Source organism: Erythrolamprus reginae, chromosome 10 (assembly GCF_031021105.1).
Source record: "Erythrolamprus reginae isolate rEryReg1 chromosome 10, rEryReg1.hap1, whole genome shotgun sequence".
Lineage (NCBI taxonomy): Eukaryota > Metazoa > Chordata > Lepidosauria > Squamata > Dipsadidae > Erythrolamprus > Erythrolamprus reginae.
This window is the reverse complement of record NC_091959.1, coordinates 33,737,689-33,750,687: the sequence shown is the minus strand read 5'-3', so window position 1 is coordinate 33,750,687 and position 12,999 is coordinate 33,737,689. Positions and strand designations below refer to the sequence as shown.

At 44.8% G+C, this 12,999-nt stretch overlaps 1 protein-coding gene across 1 annotated transcript in view; it reads right to left on the bottom strand.

Annotated features, from left to right (window-relative positions):
- The window catches only part of SLC7A4 (solute carrier family 7 member 4), an 18,935-nt gene extending 5,936 nt beyond the window's left edge, over positions 1–12,999 (bottom strand). Inside the window, exons 1-3 of the mRNA XM_070762426.1 lie at positions 11,923–12,999; positions 6,313–6,989; positions 2,303–2,411 (exon numbers count right to left, since the gene is read on the bottom strand). Of these exons, the coding sequence (XP_070618527.1) occupies positions 2,303–2,411; positions 6,313–6,989; positions 11,923–12,904 (1,768 nt within the window). The 5' untranslated portion in view covers positions 12,905–12,999. The remainder of the gene's footprint in view (positions 1–2,302; positions 2,412–6,312; positions 6,990–11,922) is intronic.

The window sequence follows — 12,999 nt, the reverse complement described above, 5'->3', positions numbered from 1 at the left end:
TCCCCCTTGCTGTTTAATATCTACATGAAACCACTTGGTGACATCATCCGAGGACACGGGCTGAATTGTCATCAGTATGCTGATGACACCCAGTTGTACATCTCCACCCCGTGCCCACTCGGTGAAGCAGTGGAAGTGATGTGCCAGTGCCTGGAGGCTGTTGGGGTCTGGATGAGTGCCAACATACTCAAACTTAACCATGACAAGATGGAGTGGCTGTGGGTTTTGCCTCCCAAGGACAATCTCATCTGTCCGTCCATTACCCTGGGGGGGGGATTATTGAACCCCTCAGAGAGGGTCTGCAACTTGGGTGTCCTCGATCCACAGCTGATGTTAGAACATCATCTTTTGGCTGTGGCAAGGGGGGCATTTGCCCAGGTTCACCTGGTGCACCAGTTGCGGCCCTATTTGGACAGGGAGTCTCTGCTCATCAGCTCAAGGTTTGACTACTGCAATGCTCTCTATATGGAGCTTCCTCTGAAGAGTGTTCGGAAACTTCAAATCGTGCAGAATGCAGCCGCACGAGCGGTCATGGGTCTTCACAGATACACCCATGTTTCTCCAACACTCCACAGACTGCATTGGTTGCCGATTGGTTTCTGGACACAATTCAAAGTGTTGTTTAGGACCTATAAAGCCCTTCATGGCATCGGACCAGATTACTTGCGGAACCGCCTTCTGCCGTATGAGTCCCACCAACCGGTTAGGTCGTATAGAGTTGGTCTTCTCTGGGTCCCGCTGGCCAGACAATGTCGTCTGGTGGGGCCCAGGGGAAGAGCCTTCTCTGTGGTGGCCCCAACCCTCTGGAATCAGCTCCCACCAGAGATCCGCACTGCCCCCACCCTCCTCGCCTTTCGCAAGAGTCTCAAGACTCATTTATGTCACCAGTCGTGGGGCAATTGATCAAGCCCCCTTCTCCTGTCTGTGAGATGTAATGTGTGGTTGTGAATTTGTTGGTTTACTGATTTTAATATATATGGGATTTTAGGTAGTAATTTTTAATTAATTAGATTTGTTGTCATGCTGTTTTTTTTGTATTTTGTGAGCCACCCCAAGTCTTTGGAGAAGGGCGGCATACAAATCTAATAAATGATGATGATGATGATGATGATGATGATGATGATGATGATGATGATGATATTTTTCACACGTATGGCCATTGTGGCATCCACGTGATTTACATTTGGAAACTTGACAGCTTGTTCATACTGACACCACTTGTCGTGGGGGTGTCCCGCTGTGATCATAGCTTGCAATCTTTGGACAAACGAAGTCACTGGGAAAACCAAGGTTCGCTTAATGGCCAGGTTACCAATTTAACCACTGCAGTGATTTGCTTCACCAGTGTGGCAAGAAAAATAGCTAAAACAGAGCAAAACTTGCCTAACAAATTTTCTACCTAGTGACATAAACACCGGGCTCACGTATAGTCGTAAAACAAGGACTACTTATGCTGAAAATGCATCAGGCTTTCAGAGGTTGGCCGTACAGAGGGAGGGAGACCATCATGTGGTAGCCAAGATACGGGTGCCCCAAATGACCAAGAGGAAAGGGCCTTAACCTTTCTGACCTCCTTGCCAGGGTCTCTGCCTGGCCTTGTTTTAGATGCCACCCCTGTCCCAGTCCACGTCACAGGTGTGATCCTGCTTCTATGTTTCTTCCAGCCCCCCATTTTCAGGTGCCACCACTATCTATCTATCTATCTATCTATCTATCTATCTATCTATCTATCTATCTATCTATCTATCTATCTATCTATCAATTAGATTTGTATGCCAGCCCTCTCCATAGACTTGAGGCGGCTAACAACAATAATAAAACAGCATATGACAAATCTAATATTTAAAATAACTAAAAACCCTTATTAAAAATCAAACAAACATATAAACATACCATGCATAAATTGTATAGGCCTGGGGGGAAAGGAATATCTCAATTTCCCCATGCCTGGCGACAGAGGTGAGTTTTAAAGGAGCTTACAAAAGGCAAGTAGGGTGGGGGCAATTCTGATCTCTGGGGGGAGCTGGTTCCAGAGGACTGGGGACGCCACAGAGAAGGCTCTTCCCCTAGGTCCCGCCAAACAACATTGTTTAGTCAACGGGACCCGGAGAAGTCCAACTGTGGGACCTAACTGGTTGCTGGGATTCGTGCGGCAGAAGGTGATCCCGGAGATATTCTGGTCCGATGCCATGAAGGGCTTTGTAGGTCATAATCAACACGTTGAATTGTGACCGGAAACTGATCGGCAACCAATGCAGACCGCGGAGTGTTGGTGTAACGTGGGCATATTTTTTGCACTTACCTGCCAGCAACCAGATGGAGAAACGCAGCCAGGTCATGTAGCTGAGCTTCAGCATGAGGAAGAGGTTGATGAAGATGCTCATGGCAGGCGTCAGTGGCACCAGAGGAAGCTGGAAAGGAAGGAGGGCAGGGGTCATAATAATCCTAGGCCAGTGATTGGGGAGCTTTTTTTCCCTTGGGGGCAGAAAGTGTGTGTACACATGCACGAATGCCCACACCCATAATTCAATGCCGTGGGTGGGTGAAAACAGCTTCCTTCCTTCCTTCCTTCCTTCCTTCCTTCCTTCCTTCCTTCCTTCCTTCCTTCATTTATTTTGTCCAATACACAATACATATTGAAGAGGATAGACATGAAGTATTATATATAAAGAAAAGATATAAAAGTAGAGGAGAAGATATATGATAGGAAGAAAAGATATATGAGATATGAGATAAGGAGAGACAATTGGACAGGGGATGAAAGGCAGGCTAGTGCACTTATGTACGCCCCTTAATCCCTGGAGGCCCTTTGGAGGCCAGAAAGGGCCCGCTTCCCAACTTATTGTGGGCCCAGTAGGTTCATGTCTTGCCTTCCCCAGGCTCCAAAGGCTTCCATGAAGCCAAGGGAGGGTAAAAATGCCTTCCCCTTGGAAACTCTCTGGAAGCCAAAAACGCCCTCCCAGAGCCTCTGTGTGAGCCAAGAATCAGCTGGCTGGCACATACATGCATGTTGCAGCTGGGCTAGGGCAAGGGCTCCCATGCCAGCAGATATAGCTCCGGGTGCCACCTGTGACAGAAACATAGGAGACTGATGGCAGTAAAAGACCTCCTGGTCCATTTAGTCTGCCCTTATACTATTTCCTGTATTTTATCTTAGGATGGATATATGTTTATCCCAGGCATGTTTAAATTCAGTTCCTGTGGATTTACCAACCACGTCTGCTGGAAATTTCTTCGAAGCATCCACTACTCTTTCAGTAAAATAATATTTTCTCACGTTACTTCTAATCTTTCCCCCAACCAACCTCAGATTGTGGTTGTTCTTGTGTTCACTTTCTTATTAAAAACACTTCCCTCCTGAACCTTATTTAACCTTCTAACATACTTAAATGTTTTGATCATGTTCCCCCTTTTCCTTCTGTCCTCCAGACTATTTTTATTTATTCGATTTTCATGCCGCCCTTCTCCTCAGACTCAGGATGGCTCACAACATGTTAATGATCACACTGTTTAACAGAACCAGCCTATTGCCCCCACAATCTGGGTCCTCATTTTACCCACCTTGCAAGGATGGAAGGCTGAGTCAACCTTGAGCTGGTGATGAGATTTGAACCGCTGACCTACAGATCTACAGTCAGCTTCAGTGGCCTGCAGTACAGCACTCTACCTGCTGCGCCACCGCGGCTCATACAGATTGAGTTCATGAAGTCTTTCCTGATAAGTTTAATACTTAAGACCTCCCACCATTCTTGTAGCCCGTCTTTGGACCCGTTCAATTTTATCAATATCTTTTTGCAGGTGAGGTCTCCAGAATTGGACACAGTATTCCAAATGTGGTCTCACCAGCGCTCTATACAACGGTATTACAATCTCCCTCTTCCTGCTTGTTATACCTCTAGCTATGCAGCCAAGCATTCTACTTACTTTCCCTACTGCCTGACTGCACTGTTCACCCATTTTGAGATTGTCAAAAATCACTACCCCTAAATCGTTCTCTTCTGAAGTTTTTGCTAGCGTAGAACTGCCAATACAATACTCAGATTGAGGATTCCTTTTGCCTAAGTGCATTATTTTTACATTTGGAAACATTAAACTGCAGTTTCCATTGCTTTGACCACTTATCTAGTAAAGCTAAATTATTTACCATATTACAGATGCCTCCAGGAATATCAACCCTATTGCACACTTTAGAGTCATTAGCAAATAGGCGAACCTTCCCTACCAAACCTCTTGTGAATAGGCACAACACTGGCCATTCTCCAATCATCAGGAACATCTCCTGTTAAAAGGGATTGGTTAAATAAACCAGTCAGAGGGGTAGCAATGACAGATCTGAGTTCTTTAAGAACTCTGGGGTGGATGCCATCTGGAGCCATTGCCTTATTTTTCTTTAATCGTTCATATTCTTCTAAGACATCAGCCTTTAAGATCACTGGAGCTGAATCCCTATAGCTGGAAGCAACCCATAGTATTATATTGTAAGCTGCCTTCTGAGAAAACTGAACAGAAGTAGCTATTCAAATGGTCAGCGACCTCCTTATTCCCATCAATGTATGTATTGTCCCCAGTATTAAGCTTTGTGATGCTGCAGTTTTTCTTCTTCCTATCACTAATATATCTGAAGAAGGTTTTATCCCCCTTCTTCACAGATTTGGCAATTTCTTCCTCTTTTGAGGCTTTAGCAGCATATATTATCTGTTTCACCTCATTCTGTCTCATTTTATATACCTCTCTGTCAGCTATACTTCCAGGCTCTTTATATCTCCTATAGGCAGACTTTTTTTCATTGAATATATCCCTTATATCACTACTAAACCATAGCAGTTTCTTCTTCCTTTTTATTTGCCCGACACCATGCCATAGGTTCGCCATCACTGTCCTAGGCCTTGAAGGGCCTTGGAAGTCAACCCACACTCCCACCCCCTCTGTCTAAGGCAGGAATTCTTATTCCTTTGCAGACATATGGTTGTCCTAACTTTTCTTAAAAACTGGTGGAGCACCCAGAACTTCTGGAGAAATTAAGAAAATGCAGCAAACTGGTTCATTGTTCTCACTATCAGGAAATTTCTCCTTCATTCTAGGTTGGATCTTTTGGGAGCTTCTTCTCCTGCCCTCAGGTGTTGACAGCTATGGAATCACCCCTAATTCTTCTCTTTGTTAGGCTAGATGTACCTAGTACCCAGTACTGGGTTCCTACCTAGAGCTGGGGAGGGGGGAAATGGCATTCCAATGGTGAAAATAGAGCTGCACGTATTTGTTTTATCACCTACATCTTGGTGGTATATAAAGATATAATAATATGTATATACATGATACTAGCAAAAGAGAAACAATAGGACAGGGGACGGAAGGCACTCATTGGTGAAACTCATTCTTATCTACATTCCTGAAATAAATCCCATTCATTTACTTAAACATATGTGTCTGCTCAGCAAAGCTTTCCGTAGCACAGCGTCCAACAAGGATTGACTTTTTGAAGCAGAAATCATTATTTTAAAGCTCCGTTCAAGCACCCCACCCCCCAGTCTAACATCTCTCCCATTGAATGATGTTGAATCTCCACACCCCATTTTCCAAGATCCTTTGACTTTATACTGCCTGGAAGTTACATCAATTCACTAATATCTTTTACTATGTATCTCCTCTCGCCCTCTGAGCAATCTCCTATAGTGAGAGTCTATCCACTGACTCTCCACTCTAATGTCCTCCTCATCCTCTGACTGGGACCACTCCCCCATTGTCGCATCAGCCCCCTCTAGTGGATCCTCAGGCTCACTCAAGTCACTTTCTCCATCACTCTCGCCCTCTGCTTCCTCTGGCAATCCCCCTGGTATGGTTGAATAAGACCTAAAACCATGATTTCTGCCTCAATAAAAGGCATTCTCTCCTGGATGGTTGTTGGCCTGGACTTCGGTGAGGAAATTCATATGTTTAAATGATAAATGGATTTGTTATCTAAGGAATGCTGATTAGGCCGATTTGGGCACCTTTCCTGTTTATGTTTAGCTCCGAAGAAAAAGATAACTCCTTTTCCCTCGCAGTTTAAAATCTGCTTTTCGTTATGTGTGCTTCTATCAATAAAGAGTTTGATTTATTCATGAAATAAAGGATTTTTGAGTCGGGGGTTTCACTTTGAGGGCTGTGCACAGAACACCGACCAGCAACAGGGAGCTGCTGACGGACCCAGCTGACAGACCCAGCTCATCCAGTTCCAAATCTGTTACCAGAGGAGCTGGCTGTCAGCCAACCACAACACATACCACCTCCCCTCTAGGATCGGAGCATGGCAACCCCCGAGCCCACCTCCCTCACCTGGAAGGTCCGACTGGTTGGCTTCTGTTCATGGACGCTGATGAGGATGAGGCTGCCCATCAAAGCCAGGCTGGAGAGGACGATGAGCAAGGCGTAACTCCAGGTGGGCAGGTGGAGCTGTGCCTCTCCAAAGACCAGGACGCATGCCAAGCTGAGGGCCGACACCATCAGCACCACCACGGCTATGGTGACCACTTCGCCAGGGTAGAAATCACTGAGGAACTCCAAGTAGGGCTCGAAGGCTGCCTTCAGCTGCCCTGGTTCGCGCAAGCTCCCTGCCTTCTCTTTGCCCACTAGCTGCAGCTTATCTGAGAAAGACTCATATTCTTTGGGTTCGGTGGCCCCCGTAGGCTCCTCCGGTGCGGGGACGGGCTCACTCCTCCCGGCGGCCTCCTGAGCTTCAGTCTTGGCCTGCTGGAAGCGCAGGATGATGACGCTGGCTGCGACAAAGGTGTAGGCCAGGAGGGTGCCGATGGAGAGGAACTGGACCAGGGCCTCCAGGTCAAAGATGAGGGAGAGGATGGACATAAGGAAACCGAACACCACGATAGCCACCACGGGCACCTTTGTGCGGGGGTGAACATGGGAAAACACCTGGAAAAAGAGCCCGTCCTCAGCCATGGCGTAGACAATCCGAGGCAAGGAGAAGAGGTTGCTGAGGAGAACGGTGTTCATGGCTGAGGAGGAGAGATTTATTTATTATTGATTTATTTTTTAATTAAATTTGTACGCCGCCCACTCCCGGAGGACTCGCAGCAGTAAAATTATTAAACAATATAATAATAATAATAATAATAATAATAATAATAATAATAATAATAATAATTTATTAGATTTGTATGCCGCCTCTCTCCACATATTCATAATAATAATCCATACCTGTTCTGTTTGCGGGTGTCCGATAAATTCCACTCCCCGAAAAACCACTTCTTAGAAATAAAACTCACTCTTTATTCACTCACGCAGGATACATGAATGCAACACATAGTTTAAAAGTAGCATAGGAAGCAGAATTCTATCTCATTAAAAAACCAACTTCGACTCTGTGTCTGGGAAGTACGCCAAACTACGTTGTTATCTCAATCCTTAGATCAGTGTTTCCCAATCTTGGCAACTTGAAGATATTTGGACTTCAACTCCCAGAACTCCCCAGCCAGCGAATGCTGGCTGGGGAATTCTGGGAGTTGAAGTCCAGATATCTTCAAGTTGCCAAAGTTGGGAAACACTGCCTTAGATAACCCTTTTTTTCATTACTCAAAACATAAGCAGTAGCTCACCAAATGCTTTTGCTAGCACAGAGATCCGGCATAGAATGTGTTGAGGCAGAGATCAGGAGTTTTAGAACTTCTTTTCAAGCACACCACAGTTTCTCAGCTCTTTCATGGAATGAACGTTGAAGGTCCACACACCCATTTCCCACAAACCCCTTCCTTTATAATGCCTGGAAGTGACATCACGCCTCAAAGAGCTAAGGCTGTGAATTAATGCCTTTCACTCTGGATCTCCTCTCGCCTTCTGGCCATCCTTCTATAGTGAGGATTTATCCAATTGTTTTCCACTAACATGTCTTCCTCACTGTCTGACTGGGACCACTCTCCCAATGTCACATCAGCCCCCTCAGGCTCTCCCCAGTCACTTTCAGAGGGGCCTGGCTCATCCTCTTCAGAATCAGGCATGACCTCAGGTGGACCAGGAGCACTCACAACAATTTCCAGATATGGATCAAAGAAATTACCCTACAAGGACTTAAGTTAAAACCTGAAATCTTCCCGCTAGGCATAATCGACCAGAAAAGGGAAAAAGAACACTACTATATTATACAACATACAATGACAGCGATCAGGAGATGTATTGCCCGAAATTGGAAGAAAGAGGAAACGCTGACAGAAAGAATTATGATTTTAAAAAATTTGATTGTGCAGAATTAGACAAATTAACACAAGAACTGAAAGATAATGTTGAGTCAAAACATTACAAGGTATGGAAAGAATTTTACAGTTGGGTGGAAAAGAGGAAGCAGAACTAAAGCTGTGCACAGGGGTATTACGTTAAATAACTGTAAAAATATAAAATGGCTATTGTTGAAACTAAACAGAAGAATATACATACAAAGTAAAGAGGCTTTTTGGGAAGCTGAATGAAACCATTGGTACCAAGCGTCGTAAAATAATACAGTGTTCTCTCGGTTTTCGCAGGTTCAAACTTTGCAAAAAGTCTATATCACGGTTTTTCAAAAATATTTCAAAAATATTAATTAAAAAATACTTTGCGTTTTCCCCCCTGTACCACGGTTTTTCCCGCCCCATGTCGTCATATCTCATTGCCAAACTTTCGACTGCCTTTAATAAGTATTTTTTTAATAAACTTTAATAAATGAACATGGTGAGTAATAATCTAAATGGTTGCTAAGGGAATGGGAAATTGTAATTTAGGGGTTTAAGGGAAGGCTTGTGATACTGTTCATAGGCAAAAATAGTGTATTTACTTCCGCATCTCTACTTTGCGGAAATTCGACTTTCGCAGGCGGTCTCAGAACACATCCCCCGCGAAAATTGAGGGAACACTGTATATAAGAAATAGCTGTCAAGATAGACAGCAAAGTGGGGTGGGTGGGGTTGTTATATGTTTCTGTAGGCTGAGAAAAAAATGTGGTGCATTACTTTCTGGGTGACCCTTGTATACAACACTGTTTATATACATGATATTGGTACTAATAAGAAGGAGACATTAAGAAAGGGATGGAAGGCACGCTGGTGCACTTATGCACGCCCCTTACTGACCTCTTAGGAATCGGGAGAGGTCAACAGTGGATAGTCTAAGGGTGAGGTTTCAGGGGTTAGGTGATGAAACTACAGAGTCTGGTAGTGAGTTCCATGCATCAACTACTTAGTTGGTAAAGTCATATTTTCTACAGTTGAGTTTGGAGCAGTTTACTTTAAGTTTGTATCTGTTGTGTGCTCATGTATTGTTGTGGTTGAAGCTGAAGTAGTCATTGACAGGAAGGATGTTGTAGCAGATGTTTTTATGGGCTATGCTTAAGTTGTGTTCAAGGCGACGTATGAGGGTCCCCCAGAAAGTAATGCACCAATTTTTTTTTTCTCAGCCTACAGTAATGGCACGAATGTGAAACTTTAAATATACATGATTTGAATGGTCAGGAGTGCATGCGTAAATTTTGCGTTTCTTCAGACAGATAGCGTAGATGCAGGAGTGTTTCGAAATGGCATCTGTAAGTGATGTACATTACAAGCAGCGTGTCGTCATTGAATTTCTCACTGCGGAGAAAGAAATTTTTGGGAACATTCACAAATGTTTGTTTACAGTTTGTGGAGAATCTGCAGTCGACAGAAGTACGGTTAGTCGCTGGGCACAGAGGGCGAGGCCATTAGAGGTGCAGAAATGGCTTTGGGACCTGAACAAGGAGTGGTACCGACAGGGCATACACGCCCTTCTGTCTCGCTGGAGGAAGGCCATAGAACAGGACGCAGACTACATGGAAAAATAGGGAGTGTAGAAGAAACATCATTCTTTCTGGTGTGTACGTTTCATTGTGTTCAATAAATAATTGTTGAAGAAAAAAAATATGGTGCATTACGTTCTGGGCGACCCTCATAGTTCTAATCTTTCTAAGGCCAGGATTTCAAGTCTGGTTGCATCTTTGCCTGACTGCCCCCCAAAATTGCTCATCCCTGGTCCTTTAAGGGGACAATATCTTGGTCTCTCTCTGTGCCAGCCCACCTAGAAGAGCCACATTAGGAGAAAGGCTAGAGAAAAAGGAAACACAGAAACATAGAAGATTGATGGCAGAAAAAGACCTCATGGTCCATCTATTATTATTATTATTATTATTATTATTATTATTATTATTATCATCATCATCATTATCATCATCAATATTATTATTATTATTATTATTATTATTATTATTATTATTATTATTATTATTATTATTATATTTGTACGCCGCCCCTCTCTGAAGACTCGTCTAGTCTGCCCTTATACTATTTCCTGTATTTTGTCTTAGGATGGATCTATGTTTATCCCAGGCATGTTTACATTCAGTTACTGTGGATTTACCAACCATGTCGGCTGGAAGTTTGTTCCAAGCATCTACTACTCTTTCAGTCAAATAATATTTTCTCACGTTGCTTCTGATCTTTTCCCCAACTAACCTCAGATTGTGCCCCCTTGTTCTTGTGTTTACTTTCCTCTTAAAAACACTTCTCTCCTGAACCTTATTTAACCCTTTAACGCATTTAAATGTTTCGATCATGTCCCCCCTTTCCCTTCTGTCCTCCAGACTATATAGATGGAGTTCATGAAGTCTTTCCTGATCAGTTTTATGTTTAAGACCTTCCACCATTTTTGTAGCCTGTCTTTGCACCCATTCAATTTGATCAATCTCTTTTTGTAGGTGAAGTCTCCAGAACTGAACACAATATTCCAAATGTGGTCTCACTAGTGCTCTATACAGCGAGATCACAATCTCCCTCTTCCTGCTTGTGATACCTCTAGCTATGCAGCCAAGCATTCTACTTGCTTTCCCTACTGCCTGACTGCACTGTTCACACATTCTGACTGTCAGAAATCACTACCCCAAAATCCTTCTCTTCTGAAGTTTTTGCTAACCCAGAACACAGAGGGAGGGAGCAGAAATGGCACCCAGGCTGCCATCCAGAAAGTACCCACGTGGCACGGGACCAGATTACTTGTGGGACCGCCTTCTGCCGCATGAATCCCAGCGACCGGTCAGGTTCCACAGTCGGCCTTCTCCAGGTCCCATCAACTAGACTAGACAATGTCATTTGGCAGGACCTAGGGGAAGAGCCTTCTCTGTGGAGGCCCTGGCCCTCTGGAATCTGCTCCCCCCGGAGATTCGTACTATCCCCACTATCCTCACCTTCCGCAAGAGTCTAAAGACTCATTTATTTCGCCAGGCTTGGGGCGATTAAATCTCGGCCCCTGGCCAATGAATGTTTATATGATCGTTGTATGAATGGGTGTGATTGATTTTAATATTTGGGATTTTAAATATCTGTTTCATTTTAATTTAATTGGATTAATGTTATTGTAATTTATGTGTTGTAAGCTTCCCCGAGTCTTCAGAGAGGGGCTGTTAGAATATCTAGGTAATAAACCTTCAACAAACTTTAAGTAGAGTTAATGTAGCAATGTGGGTTAATCAGTCAATGAATCAGACTTAGTACAAAATAGAACAATATTCTTATATACAAATAGGCTAATAAGCAATAGTACTTATACAGTCCAAGTTATACACATATAATCCTAACAATGGTTTACAAACCAGCTTAACGAACACAGCAAGATATACATACAGCAAATATAACTCTCTAGAATAAACACCCCCAAGAGGAACACCATTGGCTCCCTCTTATGGCCAACTAGCAAATGATTCTTAAAGGTGCAGTTTCAAACACATTGTTAGCTTCTGTATTGCAACACCCAACATAGTTACATACAGTATACTAATAGGGGCGGCAAAGAAATCCAATAAACTAGATAGATAGATAGATAGATAGATAGATAGATAGATAGATAGATAGATAGATAGATAGATAGATAGATGACCCCAGGCATAAGGGGACTTACCACAAATGGAACCGGCGGCCACAATGAAACCTGCCCAGGAATAACCTCTCTTGTAGAAAGCGTCGGCCAAGGCTGAATCGGGGTCCAGAGAATGCCAGGGTACCATCAGTGTCAACACCACGGACACAAGGATATACGCTCCGGTGGCCAGGCTCAGCGAGATGGCGATGGCCCTAGGAATGGCCTTTTCTGGGTTGCGGGCCTCCTCGCTGGACGTGGCAATGACGTCGAAGCCCACAAAGGCGTAGAAGCAAGTGGCCGAGCCGGCCATGATGCCAGAGATGCCATAAGGGGCAAATCCTCCTTCGCTGGCACTCCAGTTCTGAGCCTTGGCCAGGATGAATCCCATCACCAGGATGAAGAGGATAACCACCATGCTAATGGCGGAGAAGACGTGGTTGAGCCAAGAGGAGAAGCGGGCACCGAAGGAAATGAAGGCCGTGGCGATGAGCACAATGCCTGAGGCCAAGAAGTCCGGATAATGAGCCAAGAAGGGGACCTGCCAAGTGCCAACGTGGGTCTCCGTGAAGTTCTTGATCCTGTGGTCAAAAATGGAATCCAGATAGCCACTCCAGGCTCTGGCCACAGCTGCCCCGCCAATCATGTACTCCAGAATGACGTTCCAACCGATGAGAAAGGCCCAGATCTCGCCCACCGAGACGTAGGTGAACATGTAGGCCGAGCCCGTCTTGGGCACCTGGGCGCCAAACTCGGCATAGCATAGGGCAGCCAGCAGAGAGGCGACGCCAGCAATGATGAAGGACACCACGATAGCCGGTCCGGCAGTCTCTTTAGCCACCGTGCCGGTGAGCACGTAGAGGCCAGAGCCCACCATCCCACCGATGCCCAGCAGGGTCAGATCGACAGTGCTCAAGCAGCGGTTGAAAGAGGTCTCCATGAGGTCGTCTTGCAGGGTCTTCACTCGGTTTAACTTCTGGCAAAAGCGAGCCAGGTCTCCGGAACGAAGCCGCCGGGTGGCCATCGCGGAGGAGAAGAAGGAAGAAGCCCAGCCGAGAGGCAGAGGAGTCGGCCAACCTCTCCTGGCCTAGACAGAGTCGGTCTTCTCCTGGCCCAGAT